General features: G+C 43.2%; 1 protein-coding gene and 1 long non-coding RNA gene across 3 annotated transcripts in view; one reads left to right on the top strand and one right to left on the bottom strand.

Annotated features, from left to right (window-relative positions):
• Window positions 1-22,786, top strand: part of plum — a 69,306-nt gene that overhangs the window by 41,001 nt on the left and 5,519 nt on the right. For both annotated transcript variants that reach the window (XM_070286981.1, XM_041775466.2), the window contains 5 exons: window positions 20,340-20,492; window positions 20,552-20,752; window positions 20,828-20,978; window positions 21,134-21,202; window positions 21,779-22,764. In XM_070286981.1, coding sequence (XP_070143082.1) covers window positions 20,340-20,492; window positions 20,552-20,752; window positions 20,828-20,978; window positions 21,134-21,202; window positions 21,779-22,764 — 1,560 coding nt within the window. The remainder of the gene's footprint in view (window positions 1-20,339; window positions 20,493-20,551; window positions 20,753-20,827; window positions 20,979-21,133; window positions 21,203-21,778; window positions 22,765-22,786) is intronic.
• LOC138928935 (uncharacterized) lies at window positions 11,976-12,850 on the bottom strand. Its single transcript, XR_011445344.1, has 3 exons — window positions 12,669-12,850; window positions 12,557-12,602; window positions 11,976-12,493 (listed from the first exon to the last, which is right to left on the bottom strand). It is a non-coding gene; the product is annotated as an uncharacterized lncRNA (long non-coding RNA).

Raw genomic sequence — 22,786 nt, 5'->3', positions numbered from 1 at the left:
CAATTTCTGCTGTTGATGTTCTTGTCGTCCTCATTGCCGTCGCTGCTCCACTGAAGTGAACTAAAAAGCTTGAATGGCGCTTATGTTGGTCGGGTTCTATTTGTCGGGGCTGTGGATATGTTGATGTTGTTGCCACTGCCGCTCCGCGTTGTTTTTTTCTCTCTCTCCCTTGGCCAAGCTGGCAGCCAACTAGCAGCTATATTAACTGACTTACTCGGCCCGCCCCCGATTTGCGTTACGTATACGTAACGAATTCGCAGTCGGGCGGCGAGTGTATATGTGAGTGCAAACACGCAGCGTAATGAAGTAGCCAGAGCAAACCGTAATGGCTGACTGAGCGTCATAATAATCTCGGAGTGCGAGTATGGGTGCGTGCCTCGAGTATGTTGGTGAGAGTGTGAGGGGCATTCACTGGAAGAAAAACAATATCTTCTGATGGGTGGAAAGTTCATTTTCTAGCAACATTTTACATTAATATTAATATGATTATTGCCTAAACTAAAAACATATTCTTTGTCAACAAAATACTTCCAATAATTTTAATTAGAATCCTTTTCCTTGAGCCAGTCCCCATTCTTGTCTCTGTACCTGGGCTCCTAGAGGGAGCTACCGGCTTGAGGCAGGGGCGACAGAGAGATACAGGCACAAGTGACGCTGGCACCACCGACATCAGAGGTTATTCAACTGCCACGCACACCCTGGCCGGGAAATGGGTCTCCGGACTGGACTCCGGCATGTGCGAAGGCTTCTCCCATATGCCACGCCACACACACACCCTTTCTATGCCACTCCTCCCGGAGTCCCGGAGATAGGTGGATAGACACGATATACGTACGGTTAGACGGCTGGTGGAAGATGGGAATGCAATACGAATGGAATGCTTGCATTTGAACCTAAACATTTCCCTAAACGTTCCACATCCGATTCACTTTGCACGCCATTTCCGCTACAAGCATGTCCACAGGCGACTGGGAATCTTTGCTGACGGGTCCTGGTTTTCGCTTATCTCCGATAGTGATGCCTGCCTCCATGAGATTGGAAATTTCCCGAATATTTCCTGGCGTTTTTTGCAATTCCCCAAAGGACCTGCAATCATATTTGATGGAAGGCTTAACAGTATTGCTTTTTTTTAAATCAAAATTAAAAATAGTTAACTTTTTAGGGTTCGGTAACCCCAAAAAAAGTTTTAAATTTCATAATTGCTTAGAGATTTTTATGAATAACATTTATTTACTCGTTTAATTAAAATAAATCATAAAGAAAGAATAGAGTTACCCGAAGGAATCAAGTGGGTAATAGGAGGATTATTCATACTTCGCCAAAACAAATTACTGTTGTGTAAATCTTGTTAATCGATACCAAATTAAAATCCATATTTTTTCCAGGATTTACTCTGGTTATTTTTTTAGCTGAGGAAAAAATTGAAAACTTTTTCCCACATGTAACCTGATAACAAATCGAATTGTGGAATTTTTAATTGCTCCTTATCCACTCACAGTTTGTGGGGTTTCATTTCAGTACTCATCACTAGATGTAGAGTCAATTTTATTGATTTTTGCTTTTAATTTAATAATCTATATATGTATGGAGGGTGGGCATGTGGGCGCGGCGCTGCTGTGAGTGCTGGAATTGAGTTGGTCGGCTCCTGATGGCGGCGTTTGTGCAATTATGTGTGTACATTAAGCTCCTCGAACCGTGGACCAGGTCCTTCCTGTGGAGCCGGGGTCCTTTCATTAAAATTATTATTGAATTATTTGTATTATTGCATTATTTGTCGGTGGGCAGGCAGCAGTAATATGCAACATGCATGGCGCTGGATGCGCCTGAATCCAATTTTGCCGGCGACCAACCGGCTGTCCGATAATATTTAATTTTAATTTGTTTATGCACGGGTGTTTTTGTGCTCGCTGCTGCTGCCTCGTTCTTTTGTACTGTCTGGCTGGCACTCCAATTACCAGGTCTATTTGGGCAGGCGGTTAATGAACGCTATTAAACGCGAAAAAGTTTGTTTGATTTCCCACTTTTTCGCTTTTCGCTGCAGTTGTTTGTTTTGTTGACTATCGAATTTCCAAGCAACAACAAAAGCGAGCACCCGGCAATATGTTTTCTGTCATAAAATTGGTTTTTAGCCGTCGAACACGAGTGGGGTAGTGAGTGTGCGACGGAGAGTGTGAGCTGCAATTTGCCAACAGCTGTAGAACAAATTGCACATTACGCATACGCCGCATATGCCGCTGCCAACTACCGACTGCCGACTGCCAGTGTGTGTGTGGCTGTGTGTTTGACGACTGCCTATGCCACTTAGACAAACACAAACACAAAGGCAAACACCACCTAACAACTGTAAAGGCTTGTTGCCAGCGCGTCTGAATGCGAATCTGTTTGTGTGTGAGTCTCTGTTTGTTGTTTGTCTAAATTTAAAGCACTCTCCAGCACGCTCTGACACTAGTCAAAAATTTAAGGTTTATTGTTAACTAAAAGCATTGCTTAAATTAAATCAAAATGGGGAAATAAGTTGGTGATCAGCACATGCATATTTGGTAATGGTTTTTAAACGATTCTAAAGGTATAAATGTATTCAAATACTATTGAAATACTTTTAAATTAAGTGAAAATTGTTGACTTGTAAAGCATTTGCAGTCCTAAACAGAATTATTTTATAAATGAGTATACAATACAAAGTCATTTCAACGTTTTTAATTAACCTTTTGATTTAAATTTTAATTTGCATATAAATACAATGCAATATAAAAAGTTTAATAAATGTTTAGTATATTTTTTTTCAAGTGTACTTGTATACAGCCATTCATGATGTACAAGTGCACAATGCGTACGTACATTTTGTCTATAAATCCCCGCACACGCACTGCGTTCGTTGAACTTAAAGGAGGCTCATACGTATGTACTTACGCAGAAGCGATTTGTTTACTGCCTTTGGCCAGCCAAATGATGAACAAACAATTTCTCTTATAATTAAGTTAGAATTCTTACAAAATTGTGTGTACGCTGGCAGCCAAAGGCAAAGATTAGCCGAGCAAATATTTAGTATAATAATTGAAATATTTTCACTCGAAGATATTTCAAAGAGAAATGCCAGTAGAACAATGTGTATTTAAATGGACTTGTGGAATATAATATGTATAATGTCATCCTCCTAGCCCGAGTAATCCCATTGAAATTAGAAAGACAAATATATTTGCTGCTAATGAATCATTGGCCCAACGTTTCGCATTCCTCTACACTTTGGTATCGGCATCTCCGGCATTTCAGTTCAGCTCTATGGCATAGCTTTAGACCCGGGCTTAGCTGCCTCGGCAACATGGCTATAATCACTCTGCCATTTTTCCAGGAATCGTTTATAATCTTTTAAGACCACTGACGCTGAATGCTGATGCTGCTGATGGTGATGCCACTGGGGGCTCTTTGCTCGCCAAAAAACAGAATCCGGATCTGCTCAGCACACAAGCGGGGACACCGCCCACTTAAGAGGCGAATTAATAAAATGAAATTTGATAAATGAATGTGTTTAACACCATTTAAACTCTGACCTCAGCCCAGGCTGCTTGTTCAATTTCGGCAGCCAGCTGAAAATGCTTTTCAACGCCTCACAAAATTTCATTTCAAAGGAAATAAAATTTTATTATACATTTCTTTAAAGGCAGCGAAATAGAGAAGGAGGAGGAGTGCTCTCCCAGCTGCCAGTTTCTTTCATTAGCCAACATCGTCGTCGTCTACGTGGTGTAATTTTAAGTGTTACTTTTAATTTGTTTTGCCCTGCTCGAGTTTGTGCTTGTGTGAGCTTTTATTGCTTATTAAGCGTTTTTAGTTCAATTAAATCGCATAATCGATTAAGTCCCTCCGCCGTCCACGAGCCCCGCCCTTGAGCAGCCCCTGCCCCTGGATCCTTGCTCTGAATCACCTTCTCCTCGTGGCCATCGTTGGCATCGTCATGGTTTCTATACACTAGCGGAGGGTATAACTATTATTGGGAACTAGGAATTTACTAAGTATATATTTGTTTACAAACTATATACTATATATATGTAATTTCTTAAAAAAAATACGGCTTTGGTGGCCGGATAAAGCTTATTTCTCGTTCTTAAGGGTATTTCGATCTTCGATCACCTATTAAATCGAATATTCTCGTTGTTATTGCCGCTGCCTGCGCACTCAGACGTGCGACGTAATGTCTGGCACGGCTGGCAGCGTCATCTGACACCGTACTGGGTCCGGTGCCCTGGCCGGAGTCGCCGTCGCCTCACCCAGTTCATTCCCCGCTGCCTGGCGTCCCTTACGGTTGATTACTGCTGATTGCCGACAGCCAAAACAGAGCGCCAAATAGCAACAATCATCCTGGCCCTGGCCCTGGCCCTGGCACTGGTCCTTGTACTGGTCCTGGTCCCTGCTGGCTCCATTTTATTCCCGGGGCGACGGCACCGCCAGCTATTAATTGATTTGCTACAATGAAATTTCCACACTCAATAAAATAAGTCTGATGAACATTTTCCTTAATGCCAGGGCTTTGTTCGACCGCCAGACGGCGCACTCCATATCCCGGGGTCGCGGCTCAATCATTGGATCTAGGGAAGAAAACAAACAAAACAAACAGTCGGCACATAAGTGCGAGTATATAAATAAATGTTATTTGTTATTTCTTGCAAAGTTTCTCGTTGCTCGTTGCTCGTTGCTCTAGAAAACCTAAGGAACCGCTTTAGGCCGCGCTTACGAGCTCTGGTCAGTTGCCAAAGTTGGCCGAAAGAGTGCAATAAAATCATCATAAATTTGCACATTTTTTATGCCACAATTAAATTTTGCAAATTTGGCAAATGCACAAAAATGGCTGCCACATTTTATTTGGCATTTTTACGAGCATGTCGCCGACGTTTATTCGCATTGCTCCCCCTGGTCTTCAGTTCGAGTCGCAGTTCCATAACCCATAACACAAGCCCATACCATAACGATTCCAATTTCAATTTCGATCCCGATTCACAGTCGGGAGGCTGCTTGATTTATGAATTTGATTGGCCGACTTGGCCGAATGACCGACCAGCCGCCGCTTTCGTGCAGTGTATTTGCGTGAGCACGCTTTATCGTTTATTCCACATTACTCAAGTCATAATTAAGATCTTGGCAGGCGGTGCCTGCCGCAGCATCGCGGTGGCCATAAATTGTGGAAGTGGCTCATTGACAACTTCATTTCCGCACTTGGCGTGTGCAGCAACAATGAGAGAGGGCCGGTCATGGGATCCGTTGCTGCACCGAGAAAAAAACACGGCCACTAATCGGCATCACGCAATAATTAGGAAATGTCATTATTAGCATTACAGTAACTATCTTTTTTTCAAGAGACTTTCTTATACAGTTGTTATTTGGGTTTACAAAAATAATAAGCATATTTATGGCTGGTTTTAGATTTCGAATTCCTGACCATTTCGCTTAATATTTTTCTTTCTGTGTGATGATGTCTGAGCTGTGTCTTGGCCGTGCGTTTCACAGCTCACGCAACATGCCGCTAAATGACATAATGAACTGCATTATTTATGCGACACACTGTGCGAATGCCCTCAACAAAGGCAGCAGCAAAGGCAACACCAACTGCAACAACAGCTGAAGGCGCTCCCTCGTGTTGCCTCCGCTGAAGCTCTTACTTCGCCGGCAGTTGACTGCCTCTCTTTCCGCGGCGACAAGTTATGCATGTGATCCCGGCCTGTGCTTGTGCCTCTGCCTGTGATAATAAAACTGCTGACATTTTGCCTTATGATGTCACGACAGTCGCAACAACAAACAGTTGCCACTTGCCGCTTGCAACTGGCGTACGGGGTCCGTGTCTACGTCACGCTCTGACCCCCTCCCCCTGGTCGCTGTCCAGCCGGCACTTTTCCCACTTTCTGCACATTCCAGAATTCGCGGCTGACTTCTGCCTGCTGCCAGTGAGTGCGGTTTCAACAGCTGTGGTCAGAATAATAGAAGAATCATCTGTGGCTAGGGAAAATGCTCTAAAAATACAAACATATAAATGAAATATTTAAAGAGATTTATGCGAAAATACAAATAAAGGTTAACATTTATAAGATAAAAGTTGTTGACTTTTTTATATTTAAAACTAAAGGTTTATCTAGGTATTATAATAACATTTTTAGTAGCACTAAATTATTTGCTTTTTGACGACTCTAATACCTTGAGCTCGACTGCATCTATAAAATGTTCATTGGTGGCTCTGCCGTTCAACCTGACGTATTAATTTGACAGAACGCGGGCTGGAATGCTGGCCAGTCATGTCCATTGATAGATTGGTTCCCGGGGATGATCGATGATGCGCCCAGAGCCCTGACACTGCCACTCAAAGCGAGATCAATGGAATATACATACAACTAGATACCGATACCAGGACCAGATTAAGATTAATCGATAAGCCAGAATTTAATGCCTGACAAAAACCACCATTTAGGCCGGACGCACTGAATTGACAACTGAAATTTGACTAACCACCAGTCGGGCCACGTTCCATTGGCTACAACCAGCTATTGAACTGCACATGTAGCCATCCATCACGTATCCAATTAAGGTTCCCCCATGCATCTTTCATCAGTCATCGCTCAGCTGCCATCTAATTAGTCTCGGCAAACATTGACAAACAGTTGCATTATTGCATTCCCGCAGCGTTGTAGCTCTCTTTTTTTTTTTTGCCATTCGATTCGTTACGGTTTGGCGTTGGGTTTACGGGTTCGGTTCGGACGGGTTTAGTGTTTAGCCTTAGTCTGGTTTTTGGTCTGGTCCCGGGATTTGTTGGCTGGCAATTTGCAAGTTTATGCATTTGCCCATAAACTATTTACAGTGTCAGCCATTTACCGCTTTTTCATTACGCCGCATTTGTTTGTTTCCTGTGGCCTTAATTTGTTGCAATCCTGTCAGTCAGTGGTCCCTGGTCCCAGTTCCCTGCTCCCAGTTCCCAGTTCCCGTCCCTGTCCTATCTCTCTCACACACACATGCAGGTGGCACACTCGTTTCACGCGCTTTTAATTGAGTGCTTCCGCTGCAATTAACAAGTACAACGCGTCCAGTGTCCAACCGATGGTCTGGTCGGGCCTCTGGCTTGACTGACTGACTGACTGGGCCATCAAAGGCCCAGAGTCAGGAGGCCACAAGTCCCGCAGTCCAGCTGTCCAGCAGCCCAGAAGACCAATTTTCCCCTCGGCGTTCTAGATTGCCACATACTTACGCACTAATGCCCCTTTAAGTTAATGCAAAACCATTAAACGTGTTGACTGCAACACTTGGTGGCACCATCAATACTACAAAGGGGAGACTAATATGCACTTGCAAAAAATAATTAACAGGCTCTTAATGAACTTGAGCCATTTTAATCAAGATAAGAGAGTGTGTTATTTAAAAGTAGTATTAACAAGCCTCTAGGTGAAATTCTTTGCCGTACTACTTGTAAATTCATTATAATTCTCTTGCAGATTAAAGTTAAAATTGTATTTAAAGCAGAAAGATAGTATTGAACTTTAGTTTTAATTGAATAAAGGAATTTATTAAAATTTATTTTAAAATAAAAATACAAGGATACAAATAAGGAATTAAGAATTATGATTTTATAACTGAAGATAAGAATATCTAGCAAAAAAGCGATTCCTTTTAATGTTTTAATATTTAACCCATTTTAAACTAACTGATTTAATACTATCTACTATACTAATATACATTTTGAAGCTGTTTGATTTAAAGAAACTTTAGTAATGTCCCCTGCCCTCATGTATTCATTCTCTAATTTCCTACAAATAAATTTAAGAAAATAAATGTTTCAAAGTATCTCTGTGTATTTGGCAATGCATTAAGCGAATTAATCACCAGCCACGTGTAATTAAGAATCGAATGTTTCATTATCTCTCCAAGGGCGAGAACTGCCAGCCTTTAGCCGAAACGATTCTGGCCAAGAGTTCCCTCCAAGCTGCCCCGCGAGCGAGCGCCTGTCTGCTCCTTTTTAATTTCCGCTGCGCGTGTGCTACTCCTTGTGGTAGAAAATTTATTTACAGCACAAAAAGTCATGTTGCCGCTAATTTGGCGAATCGATCCTGGGTTACCCGGGATACCAAGCTCTCGGCACTCACTCGTTTTATACGATTTTATTTTGAATCGAATCGGAATGGATTGGACCAGAGGACCAGAGTCAACGGAGAGCCTGTCCCCTGCACGCAACAGCGTCACATTAAACGCATTTTCGAGAGAAAATCACAAATTTTCCCAGCTTCCTTTGGGATTTACCCCATCCCCCGCCCTGCCATTCTAGCTGCATCCATTTGGCTGTGTTGGCTGTTGGCAGTTTACAGTTTGCAGTTTAGTTTTGCAATTTTCCGGCTCAACGATAAATGCAAATAGATTTCACCTGCAGACGACGACGACGACTACGACGACGATGTTTGTCCAATATTGAGGGAATCTTTAAATAAATTATGCGCATGGAATTTCAGCGACTGGCTCTGGCTTTACCATCCAGCTTCTGCTTTTCCGAACGTTGAGCATGCAACATTGCTGCTGCTGCTGTTGCTGTTCGCTTTTGGCTGTTGGCATGTTGGGAATCATGTATGACTTTGACATTGACAGTGCCGAGGCTATGGAGGCGATATGGAGAACCTGGCGGAGGAGGAGGAGGAGAGCCTCTGGAGGAGGCGCCCTCTCCAGCTCGTTCGGTTGGTCGGTCGGTGATTACACACACACACACACATGATGGTTATGGGCACTCACACTTGCCCAACAACTACTACCTTGTTGTTCTGCAAGCACTAAAGAAATGCAAATTTTTACATTTTATGTTTATTTACTTTGTACAGTTAGTTTGGCGTGCACTGAACGAAATTTGACTGGGCTTGTCAACAAGCCTGACAAGGGTTTGTTTGTGTTTACAGCATTGATTCCGTTGGGAGGGAGCAGGTACGTCAATATTTGATAGTTTACTTTTGATTCCGACAGCCAATGAATATTTCAAAATTATTGAAACGTCAGAGATGACACTGCGGATAAGCGATGGACGCAGGATATGCACATTTTTGGGAAATTGTCAGCTTAGATGGCAGTTAGCACAGGAATTTGTTGTTAAATTCTTTAAAATCGATTACAAATCAAATGGAAATGGTAAATTAGCTTCAGGTTTCCTTTAATTTAAGAAACTTCTTTCAGACTGCTACTTTAAAAATTCGCTTTTCTAATTTATTTTGTTTTGTTCAATTATTTTTAAAGCTTGGTAAGCTCTTTCTGCAGTTGGGGTTTGTTATGAAATAACATTTTTAAGTGTCAAATTTTTGTTTTTGCTCTTAAGTATTAGGTTTCATGGGAACCAATGCAATAATTGTAATTCTACTGCAGACATAAAATTACATAATTGTTACTTTAAGATACTTTTTGTAATATTATTTATCAATCGGACTACAACTCTTCTTGTTTCAAGTTAAATTACAAAAAATAAAAACAAAGTATAGCCCAAACAGCAAAAGATTCCAGTTCCTACTGCAGTGTAGGCTCCACTTGCTCCCTTGTTCTCATGTGGCCCCCGCCCAGATCCACTCCCATCCCCTCGGGTGACCACCATCGCATCAACTCTATTCAATTAGCAACTCATAATAACAATAATTTTTCTTTCAACTCGCATTCGGTAAAACATTTTGCGGCACGTTCGTCGCCAGCCGGGTTCGTGACTCTGCCTCCTCTTTGGCTAACAGCAGCAGCAGTGGTAACAAGTCGCGGCTAAAACCCCTCAACCTGCTGCTGCCCTGTGCCCCGCCACCTGCCACCTGCCACCTCCGTTGGAGTTGCCCCCAAAGCCTAGGCATTGACTGCAACAATGTTTCCTGTTAAATGATGCATAATAATCGGGAACGAGCGAGTGAGTGAGTAAGTGAGTGAGCGTTGCGGGTGAGCTTTGGTAGCTTCAGTGAGGTGAAAGGCGGTAAAACGAGGGGGTGCTCCGATTCTGGAATGTGGGGCATCATGTGCCCTGCTGGCAGCACGAAGGAAATCATAGTAAAAGCACATACTTGCTTACACCTGCGGTGGAGATAATAAACCTCAAACTGATAATGGCATTTTGGGAAATGTGTGTTAAGTGTCGGGTGAAAAGCACAGCACGTTTACTGATGTGTTCAAATATCTTAAATTAGTATTTAAGTTTAAATTTTAAATAAATTAAGAAAATGGAAAATAAATGGATGTTCAAATTTACCTTGCCGCTTTTAGAACTATTATTTTGGCCGCCATTGTGCCCTGTCAGTCGCAATCAGCAGAATGACGATGACGAGAGAACGTCGACATTGATGGGCTTGTGATTGTGGATGTGGATGTGTTGCCGGTAGACTGTTGATGGTAGTTGCTTGATGGCTCGCCGGACACAGACCGCAATGGCACACAGGCTCAGACACAGACACATTGTAGCTACCGCCCACTACGTTCATGTCCACGCCCATGCCCGGACCTCTCATCCGTCCGCACGGAGCACCGGAACACCCTGCGAACAGCGGCCATCCTTGACAGAAATTGCTGACTGCGGCTTGCGGTTGCACTTTGCTGCGTAGCTTACGAAAATTCCCTCGGCTTCCGTTGGGAGAAAAGAAAAGAACAGAGCTCCTTTTCCAGTACTCCATCTTCTTGTCTCGCTCTCCCACGCGATTTTTTGGTTTGTTTTTTTTGGTTTCGCCTGCAATCTCAGCTTTATATACACCGAAAAAATATTTTACATATTAAAAAATGCTAAAGGTGATGCAAAAATAAAATAAAATTATTCAAAATTATTATAAACTAGGTAGGTAGAAAGTTTATAAAAAAAAACAAGAAAGGAAGCTAACTTCGGCACGCCGAAGTTTGTATACCCTTGCAGATTGGTTTCGATGTTTATATTATAGATTTAAATGCTGAAAACACTCACAAAACAGAGTTTCCTTACATTTTACCTATACTTATTATGTTTACAGTTTGACAGTTACAGTTTTACAATCCCAGTTTTACATTTTCTCTACATCTACCGATCGGTTTATATGGTAGCTATATGATATAGTTGTCCGATTTTTATGAAATTTATACCATAATTCTAGAATAATAAAAAAAGCTTATATCTCAGAGTAGATAAACATACATTGAAAAACAACGAAACTATAATTTTTTTTCCTATTTATTTCTCGACCGTTCCTATGGCAGCTATATCATATAGTCGTCCGATTTTCATAAAATTTTTACCAAAATTCTGAAACAATATAACATGGCCATATCTAAAAAATGGTGCAAAAATGTTGAAAAACAGTAAAGTTATAATTTTTTTTCTACAAATATATCGAACATTTGTATGGCAGCTATATGATATAGTCGTCCGATCCGGCCCGTTCCGACATATATAGCAGTGAGAGCATATAGAAGACTATATGCAAAGTTTCATTCAGATAGCTTTAAAACTGAGGGACTAGTTTGCGTAGAAACAGACAGACGGACAGACAGACAGACAGACAGACGGACAGACGGACAGACGGACAGACGGACATGGCTAGATCGACTCGGCTGTTGATGCTGATCAAGAATATATATACTTTATAGGGTCGGAAACGTCTCCTTCACTGCGTTGCAAACTTCTGACTGAAATTATAATACCCTGCAAGGGTATAATAAATAACAAAATTCATGGGCAAGTGAGTCTACGGGAATATACAACTGAATTTGAGTCAGAAACATTTCTACGAAAAGCATTTTAAAATGTTTAAATTGTTTTTAGATCCGATTTGTTACTGAAATGTTAACTGTTGTCATTCTGCCTTATCAAATTATAAATTCTGCGAACTGAAAATATTATAATATTCATGATAATAAATACAAAAATGATAAGAGCAATCAAATTTAAGTTGAACACCGTACAAACGTTTAAATTTTTTGAAACACAGGTATTTTTTTATACATTAATTCATTGGTATTTTATTTTTAAATCTCTTGATTTACAATCTCAACATCAAGTACATTTTCAAGTATCCACTGAAGGTAGCCCATGATGTCAGTATAAACACATGTCTCGGATCTGCCGTAGCTATTAATGCCCAGCAAACCGATGTAACTAGTGCCCTTAATTTTAATTTTTTTTACCAACGGACTGCCAGTTTCAACGCAACTGGTTCCCTTCTTGGAGCCACCACAAATCTGCAAATTCCGGGGAACGGTGCGGAATTCATCATAGCAGTGGGTCGGATGGAGGCGTTTAATCTGGATCCTTTTGGGGCCTTCATTCCCGTTGCCTAAAAGGAAAGCAGAGTACTTTTTGGATTTCCCGATATTGGCATCTAACGAAAGGCAAATCGGTCGAATGTGCAGCGTATAGTTCACCTTCCTTTGTAATCTGAGCAAAGCTATATTATTTAAATAAAACTTTGCATTGAACGCATAATGAACCATGGCCATTTGGACATAGTATTCCTCAAACATTCCTGAATTCGGTTTGGGATTGGTAAAGTCACCCAAACGAACAAGGCTGTTGATAAATAAATTTAAAAATTATTAAAGCTCGGTCACCAGACTGCTATAGATTACTTACGTCTGTGTTGCGTTTTCTACACAACTCGCAGCCGTCAGGACATGTTCTGGAAGAGAATATTTAATAAGAGAAATTTACGGAGAATTACAAGTTTCGGAATGGAAATACTAACGATTGTCAATAAGCGTGCCAGCACATGTACTTATATCGGTTGTAATTAGAGCCTTCCAAGGAGTGTGTCTTGCCGTGTCTCTATCTTTAGCGCAATCTCTATCCAGAAGTACGGCCGATCCTTGATGAAACAACATCAAGGAGAATATAAGAATCCATGCGCCGGCAAACATTGTTTCCAGAATAAATATGAGAAACAACTGAAAGATTCGCGACTCGAGCTCAATAATATAAACCCAGAGAAAGGCAAGCTGATAACCTTATCAGTCTTATTATTTCTAAAAAATGGTATTTTGGGGTATATAGTGGCTTTATTGCAGATTAAAGCAGGGAAACATTCAACATTAGCAAGGAATTTATACCTAAGTAAATACAATTTGTAGATTATCCGCCTTATGAATTAAATTAATTTAATTTAATTTTGTGCTCTCTTTTCACTGTATTATAAGACGTCAAGGTTTAAAACTTCTTTATTCCACTCACACAAACAGAATGCCTGATTGATGTTATTTTACATTGGTTTACTGAGTAATATCAGTATTGTACAAGTATCGCTATGAGCGTTAAAGCATCGGTATACCCTATTAGAGTATTAAGAGAGTCGCATTTAATTTTATTTTTATATTATATAGTTGCCAAAATCATTAGTCAGAAATTTAAGTGATATTCTTTTCCAGTGCTTGGTTGCTTTTTTGTGTGTGTGCTCTGTATTATTGACCCGATCGAACTGAAGCATTTTTATAATTTCCTTCTTTTTGTTTTGTGGCTTGCCTTGGCTTGGCTTGACCACTGGTTTGTGGTCTTCACTCGCTCGTTTTTATTATTTTATTGATGTTTTTGTTGCTGTTGCTCGGTTCGTTGGCCATTGGCAACATTGTTATTTTCTGCTATTTGGCCATTGACTATTGACCAGCCATTCCTCATCCTCATCCTCATGCTCATCCTCCAAACCTCGTCCTCTGTTCATGGTCGTTTCTACTCCTTGCAATTGCCTTTATTTTTATTTTTAGTTTTCTTTCTCTTTCGGCAGCTTTTTCAACAACAGCAACTCGACTTATTTATTTATTTGGTTTTAATGCATGTGGGGTACGGGTCCGTCGGTATTCCAGGAAGCTGCTGTATTGAGTCATTGGTAAATGGTTTACGTTTAACCCATTTAAAAATGCAAGCGAGCAGCGGTGAAGGCGGAGTATCTGGGTTCTGAGGGCAAAAGTGTGCAGAGTCATGCCCATCATCATCAGTTTCCTCCCTTCATCCGCCGGGTAAACGCACATTCCGTATTTCACATTTCGCCATTTAGCATACAATGTGGCCAAACCAAACTGGCATGGAGAACTTTGGTGCACTGAAAAAAAAAAATGCCTTCAAAATAAGCTTACACTTTGAATTTGTACTTTATTCTAAGACTATCAAGCATTAAATAAAAATTCTCATGACAATATGAAATATATTGTTTTATAATGAAATATAATTAAATAGATAAAAAATACTGATACTACTGGGTAAACGCTTTGTACTTGTATATTTTTTAGAGTGTACTCCCATCATTTCCTTCCAAACGCCCGCGCCCACTCCCTTTATCTCCCTTTTTGTTTCAATTTGTTGCTGCCGCTGCTCGTTGTTTGTTTACGTAGCCGGCGAAAAATATTGAACGGAAATTTTACAATATGATTTATTGAGGGAGAGAATCGTTTCGTTTCCACTGCGGCACAGCCACTGCCACAGCAACTGCCACAGCCACTGCACTGCAACTGCAACGGCAAAAGTTGGTGCCAAATTTCAGCGGAAATGAGTTCGCTTATGGGCAGCGGCATATTGTATTTTGGTTATCCGCTATTGTGACAGCCATTGACTCGGCCAGTTGGCCAGTTGGCCGGAGTTGGAGCCAGAGCTGGAGCTGGTGCTGGGAACAGGAAGGTATTTGCTCAGTACTATTTATTATTTACTATTTACCAGCGATTGGAGCGCCGATTTATGTGTGTTCAGCTAGTTGCGAAGTGGCCAATTAGGTTCTGTTTACGGAGCAGCAAGCAGCTGGGGTTTCGGATGGTTGGCAGGCAGGCAGGCTAGCTCTCTGGGTTTTAATCGAATTTCGGTTGGCAGTTCCATGAAATTTCCATTCGCCATGTGCATGCTAAAATTTCCATCCAATTTCGAATCCCCCATAATCCTTTAATAATCCCCGGAAAACTTTCGGCTAACATATTTGCCCTGACTTGGAGTAAATGCGCACAAAGCCGTTTCCTATTGTTCTTGACTCGTTTATATCGGGGGCAATGCTCCATCCTCCTCCCTCACCTCCCCCTGGGCACAGACTCAACTTTCACAATTTCACAATGGTGGGTCGGCACACGCCCCGAACAACATTTAGATAACATTCCATTCCACTTTCATTTCATGCTGCGGCATCCTTTTATGCACCCGACAAAAAACACATTTATTTCTCATTGATTACTCCCCCAAGTTGAGCTTTTATTAAGCCAACCTAAGACAGAACAAATATAAGGCTTAACTATGCTTTTTGTCTCTACTTTTCTCTTTACATTTTCTATAATAACCTTGGCTATACGAAACTCCTTTGTTTTAGTCCCATAATGACCTGGAATCCTGACACATTTGGTGTGATTTTCCTTCAGTGCAAAGCCTTGACTGTGATCTTGGCTTGTGCGTGCAATGCAAATTGCCAAAGAAAATTTATTCCAACTACTGAATGCGAATTTTCTAGAGCGCCAAAAGTTAACCAAATATGTCAATTGAATGCTTTGTGTGTGGCAGCAACAGCGGAGAGGGCCAGGAGCAAAGGACACGGCGTGTGGCAAAAACAAACAAAGCACACAGGACCAACTAACCAAGAACGGAGCTCTTGTAGGTTAAAAGGCAATTTATCTTTGACTCTGGCCAAGGAAATTCCCGCCATTGTCTAAAGTGGTTCAATGCCCGGTTCTCCTTGGTTTCCCCTCCTGGCTCCTAGCTCTTCCTTCGAGAGTATTCGAGCTCTGCCAAGTGCGTATTTGTGTCGGTTGGGACTTAGAACTCTTGTGGGCGGTTAGTTATGTTGCCATTCCGATTCCGAGTATATACCAACCACTCAATTACACCGAACCACAGACATTCAATTGAGCAACCATATGCAGCTTAAGCAAAAGGCAAACAATGCACTCCGCATTGGGGAAACTGCAGCAATTGCTGCTGCAAGTTGTAGGTTCCATTGAAATGCCTGCGGGACTTTTCAATAAATTCTCCATTGGCATTCGGAAATTTGATCAAAACAGCACGTAAAACTATTTGAACTGCTAACCCAAATAATCCCGGGCACCCGGCCATGTAAAAACTCCCTCTATACCCCCCCCTTTCGGCTCCCCCATTTCAACAATCCTTGCCAGCTCTCGCGGCAATGAACTGTGCGGAATCAATAGATGCGATTCAAGTTGCTGCTGCAGTTGTTGCCGGTGCAGCAGCAACACGAGCTACAAGATACTTTCTGTGCAACCATAGAACTTCCCACATGCCCCAGCGGAATGCCATGGAATGTGCACACGCATCTTCGACTGCCATCCGATCTCCATCGCCTCTACCCAGTTCTTCTTCATCTCCTCCGCAAACTTGTGGTGGGAGTCCCGTTCCCGTTGCCGGTACCGCATCCGCTCCCGCTCAGTTCCTCCTCGTTCCTGCCCCATCGGTGCATGGCAGGAGCTTACATTTATGCGCGAAATTGTCGTATGCATTTGCACATTCATAAATTCTCGTTGAGCGCCCCCAAAGCGACAGCCGAGCGGGGCCCAAAGAATGTTCTCTAAAACACTAAAAGAAAGTGGAACTAAAATTCTGTAAAAAAATATATTTAAATTCTAGATAAATTAGCCTTTAATTAAGCAACTTAAGTAAAATTTTTTATGTAATTTATTACTTAACTTCTTAGATGAAAATACAACTTTAAATGGTAATAATTTTGGAAAGCATTAAAAAATTAATTTTTTGGGAAAACTTTTTTTCTGTCTGCACTATTATATAGTTGAGGGGCAGGGATCTGCTGGTTCCTAGATAGTTGGCAGCCCGTTCTCCGCCTCTCAGCTGATGCTGCTCGCTCGTGCGGCATTTAAATTTCATTTTTAATTTTCTTTTTTTTTTTTTTTTTTGCCAGCAATTTCTCCTCTTTTTTTTTCTATACTCTGCATCATCCTGCTGCAGGCACATTTTATTATTGCATTTTACAACAACGCGGGGCAACCTTAGAGGAGCACGTCATTAGGCGATAAATTATCTCGTGCGCGCTGCATTTTGCATAAAATGTTGCCGCTGCCTTTGGATTTGGAGCGGTAAAAGTGTGCCACGTTGCAGCTGTGCAGCGGCATTAAAGGATGCTAGGCAATTTGAATTTGTGAAATTCCATGGGGGCCCACTGGCAGACCCAGACCCAGACCTAGGCCCAATCACAATCCAAACAGTTGCCGTTAGTTAGTGGAGGCCGAGTTGGAGGCCGGCTTATCTATGCACAAGATGTTGCCGTTTTGATAAGCTCGGCGCAGCAGCCGGCAATTTATGTGCCGCTGCTGCAGCAGTTGCCGCTTCTGCTGCAGTCGATGATGAATGCAACTGAAACTGCAACAGCAGCAGCAGCAACAGTTTCTGCTTGGAATGCATTGCGGCAACGTGCGTTCAACTATGCAAATTTGTGCAGCAGCGCCCAGATCCCCTTCTACATCTACATCGACTTTGACTTCGACTTGGACTTCCTCCCGCCAAGAACCCATCTATTGACTTGCAACTTGCTGCAACTTAGTAAGTGCGGATGGGAGCGCATATACATATACAGCGGGGACTTGTCAAACAGCATTCAAGCACGATTCTGGGAAACATTCCTCTCCGCTGAGTTGACTGGGAAGACTTATGCATTGCTTTGGCATTGCCTTTCGACGACGATGCGATGCAAGACAGATTTTAATACAAATGAGCTGAAATTACATAGGGGTTCTATGCATACACAGAGAGAATATCGAACCCAATGGGTGGATATCCTTACCACCTTATACATCTTTTATATTATTTTATTCAAGACAAGTTTCCTCTGTGCAAGTATAAAGTGTTGCCTGGACGAAAGCTGGATGTCATGACAGTTCAATCACCGAGATTACCGATCTAGATGCAGCTGCGCTGAGTTATGGCCAACGATGATGGCAAATCTCGATACCGCCGAAGCTGCTGCTTCTGCAATTTGTAAGGGGGGCGCCGCGTGAGCGATCTAACACAATTGATAGCCAGCCAAGAGCCAAGTGGTTTAGAAAGCCGCGGAATAGTTTCAATTGGAAGTGAATGTCAACTGCATTAAATAGATGGCTCTATGCGAGCCAATTAATCTGCAAGTTTAACGATTCCCGGCGACTTTCAGCTGCTAACGACTTCCGAGGACGTGGGTAATGCCACTGTTGCTGACATTTCCCACTCCCGCAATAGCCAACAGGCGATGACAAATGGTGGCACCGGTGCAAGGTGTACAGCGGATGACAAAAAAATCGCTGTACTTTGACTCTCTAAGACCTCCCCCGCCTGCTTCAGCCCCCCCTTTTTCGCCGGCATCGTTAGCGGCGGAGTTGTTGGCAAAGTGCAATTAAACGCCCCGCCAGTGAAACAATTACGCTATAACAATTACGCCCTGGTTGCACATGCAACTGCTACTGCAAATGCAACTGCACTGGGGAAAAATATAGGGTCTAACAGGATCGAGTTGTCATGGAAATCAAATGAGATTTTTATTGATTTTTATATCCAGTGAAAGGGATAATATAAAGTTGCTAAAAGCATAACAATCTCGATAAAAATCAGTATTCAAGCCGATATTTTTCTCTGTGCTACAACAACTGCTTTCCCCCCCTTGATCCAATCTTTTTGCAACCCCTCGGACGCGCGGTGTGTTTGTAAATTTGCCGCACTTAGCGAGGAGCAGCGACAGAATCGGTGGCAGTGGCTCCACAGCTGACGTGGCAGAGTCCGTCGAAGGCATTTCCATGCGTCAAATTGCCGACGGGGCATTGCGTGTAATTACTGCAATAAAAATCGCAACACATTGCGTATGAACATGCAACATGAGCGAGCGGTCGAATTCCAGAAACAACAAGACCGGGGGCAGAGCTTTAAGATACAACCATCGGGGAGCAGCATGTTCAGCAATTATCTAATTTATAGAGACCATTTATCAAAAGCGAAACAAATATTCAGTTTCCAAGCTCGGCAAAAAGAACTTGCCGCAATTTGTGACTGACTAACGAGCACTCAGCACATCCAGTGCCAGCCAGTCAGCGAGTCAGCCATCCAGCATTTGGCATTCGGCATTGGCAACAGCCGAGTGCACTTGGCCACTTGGGTGGCCAACTGATTGGAGCAGCAGCAGCAGCAGCAGCTGCTGTGGCCGCAGCAGTTCCACTTGCTCACTTGCTCACTGACTGCGGGGGCGGAATGGGTTTGGTTCTAGGGCTGGAGGACGTCCGTCGAGCGGAACGCAAGTTGATTGCATTTTTAGCATAAATTTCAACGCATTTGACTAATGTCCCGACATTTGTTAGGGGCCAAGCAGCGACGAGCTCCTCTGCTCTCCTCACTTGGTCATTTCTCACCGGAGTCAAGTGCCCCTTCCAACCAACCAACCAACCAACCTGGCTCTGTCCATTATCATTTCCACTGCTGGCTACTCCTCGTACACGGGACGGCTAATAGATAATGTTGATGGCTGATGGACGATTCTCGACAAAGTCGTATGCAAATTCAAACGTTGCTGCCCGCTGGCCATGTAATTGTTTCAACTGCTTAATATCACGTATACGCACCGTCGGCCAGAGACAAAAGTCGGACGGGAGCTGCAGTTGCTGCCATTGTCGTTGCAGTGGGGGACATGGCCGCGTCAACAGCAGAACGGCAGCAGAAAAATTAATTAACACGCCAAGTCTGCCTGGACACGCCTGCAGCACGTAGCAGAGACTCGGAGGCTACGAGTCGGACTCGGGCACTGGCGCGGACCCTAGCTCTAACTCGGACCCAGACTGGAGCCAGGGAGTTGGCCAGAGTCAGAGAATCACAGCCAGAGGCAGTGCCCAAAACTACACTAAGAAGAATAATGATATTCAATAAAATAAGCTTGAATTGTCCTTAAAAAAAATTTATGTTTCAAGGCAAAAATAATTTTTGTTAGGGTTCAGATTTTTGTAATTCACTATCTACTATATTTTATTATATTAATTTTAATTGTATTATTGATATTATAAATCATTTTCTTTGAACTTATATAGAGTTTTTTTCCAGTGCCCAAGCAAACCCTGTGCCCAGCACGGCTCCGTTGTTTGGCATTTTCTATTTCTCAGATTTTTTCTGTGTGCTCTCGGTATTTATGGGCATTGCAGTAAAAACCTCGATGCAATTGTGGGCGGTCAGGGGGTACTGAGGGCGGTGTTAAGTGAAAAGCGTGAAATTTATAACAGCCAATAGATTAAGCTAGAATATAAATAACATTTTCCATGGGCCAGTCTTTTTTTTCCCAGTTTCTTTTTTTTTTCCGAGTCTGCCTTTTGTCTATTGTCTCCTTGGGCAAATGGGCGGAGGATTATTGGAACCAATAATTTAGCCGCGTCGCGCCAAGAGCAGATTCTTAATCAATTGTGTTTTTTGTCTTCGCTCCCCCCTGCAGTTGCCGCCGTCAGCCAACCGAAGAACTCAACCGCACTTAAGCCGTATCTGCAGATCCAAAAGCACGCCGTCACCAAGCTGACCATCAGCAAACCGCACACATCCTACTATCTGCCATGCATCCCCATCCTCAATCCCTACAACTACGAGCAGGGTGAGTAGCAGCTATATCTGCGAATGAGGGGTTACTAATGTCTATCCTCGCGTCTGCAGACAACCAGCCCATCTACTGCAGTTGGTATCGGAATGACCTGGCCGTCGAGCAACTGTCCCTCCGCAAAAATGACTTCTTTATTTACGAGAATGGAACGCTACGACTGCCCACCAATGAGAAGGCCAGCGGGGTTTACCACTGCAAGATCGAGTGGGATGAGTCGGCGGTAATATCGGATCGGATTACTGTTGAGTATCCAGGTGAGAAATATAAACCTAATCGCAATATTGTTAAAATTAAATGGATTTAATTAATTTATTTAATATTTCTTGCAGTCCTCAAGCGCCTTTTTCCAGGCCAGCAACAAACGGCCAACATCAGTGCCGTGGAGAACAAGCCTCTTGTGCTGAACTGTCCCTTCCTCAGTATTCCCCCAGCCAAGATTAGCTGGTACTACGGCAACGATTCCCTGGCCAATGACAACAGGCGAGTAAAGATCGGTGTTGAAGCATCGAGCGGGCCTAGATTTGTACTTTATATGCAAAGCTAGCTTGCCAGCTGGATGGGTTGACCAATGCACTTCGAGATTTATGCACCTTAAGTTGGGATAGAAAATTATAAACCTTTTGTTCTAATTACAGTGCTCTTATCTTGTCAAATGGCACTTTGGTTTTACGGCATCTGCGCCTGGAACAGGCTGGGAAATACAAGTGAGTACAGAATAATGTTGGGAATACTAAAGAGCACTTGCAAGTTTATTTAGTTTAATAGGTTACAATTATTATTATTTTAACAAAGAAAACCTTTATAATAGACTCTGTGGCTTGTATGGTTTATATTTAAAATATCCTCTAGAATAAACAATATGAATTTATTGCTAAGTTTCCACATTTCCCTGATGTAATTACGCCTGATTGCCAGCTGTTTCCCCTGAACTCTGTCCAGTTTAAACTAAATCAAGACTGGCGGCAATTTTCCATTTGGCTGATGCCGCTACGCCTTGCTCCCAGTTCCCAGATGTAGCTCCCCGCTCCCCTTTGTGGCAAAATCAACACCTTTAGCGGCACTTCATCAAACTCACTCCCATCCACATCCCGTGGTCGCTATATGCAGTGCACACACGCACCGCTCGCACCGGCTTATGCCCTTAAACAATGCATTAATTAACACTTGGCGGCGGCCGAGCGGCTGCTGTAATTGTGGCCATTGTCCATGTCAATTAGTGTTGCAAACCACTGACCATTATCCGTTGCAAGTTGCCCATTAACCATTATTCCCCGTTGCAGATGCTTGGCCCAGAACGTGTTCGCCAGCAAGATACACCGCCAGTTCGTCTGGCAGCTACGCGTGGAGCCCAGTGGCGAGACCTTCTACACGGACAACCAGGCGGGTGTTTCGGAAACCACAGTTTCGGAGACCCAGCTGCTGCCCGCCTTCCAGAATGCCACCGTATACGTACCATCAGGAGGATCCGTGCTGCTGCAGTGTCACGCAGTGGCAGACTTTGTGCCCATCGAATGGTACCTCCTGTTTCCAAACAACACCGTCGTCCTGCTGAGCAACAACAGCGTGGCGTTGTCCATCACCAATGCCAGCGTATCGCAGCACGAGGGCCATTACAAGTGCAGGACGCCGCTGGAAACGCAGACCTTCCACGTCATCGTGACGAGTCCGCCGCGAATTGTGAACGGCCTGCCCGTCGAGCTGGTGTACATCAGTCTCTCGAAGACGCTGAGCTGTCGGGCGGAGGGTAACCCGGAGCCCACTATTAGCTGGTACCACAATGGAGCCCCACTAAATAGCTCCTACACCCGGTACATCAACGGGAATGAGCTGCAGATTCACTCGTTCGATCCTGAGGAGGAGGGTATCTACCAGTGCGTGGCCAGGAATGTGGCTGGCGAGGATTCGGCCACTGGCGAGCTGCGTTTCAAGCACCAAATGGAGCATGTCAACATGCTGCAAAATATCCGCTGCTATCCGCACAGCTTCCATACCATCAACATCACCTTTGACAGCCGCATGCTGGAGTCCATGTTCGTGGTTTATATCGTCAGAAGTAATCCGCATAGCTGGACTTCGTTTGCGCCCATGAAGCTCAACCAGACCTCTTATGTGGTGATATCCACCAACCTGCCGGTGTACCAGCCCTTCGCTTTGATCACCCGCTTCCTGTACCCCATCACGGAGGTGAGGAGTGGCACCTTGGTGCCGCAGCAGATGATTCTCAGCTCCAATCGCAGTCCGCCGGTTACCTGCTGCACCCAGGGATGTGAGTATATTTTAATTGAATT

This window comes from Drosophila kikkawai, chromosome 3R (assembly GCF_030179895.1).
Source record: "Drosophila kikkawai strain 14028-0561.14 chromosome 3R, DkikHiC1v2, whole genome shotgun sequence".
NCBI lineage: Eukaryota > Metazoa > Arthropoda > Insecta > Diptera > Drosophilidae > Drosophila > Drosophila kikkawai.
This window is presented reverse-complemented; position numbering and strand designations above follow the sequence as displayed.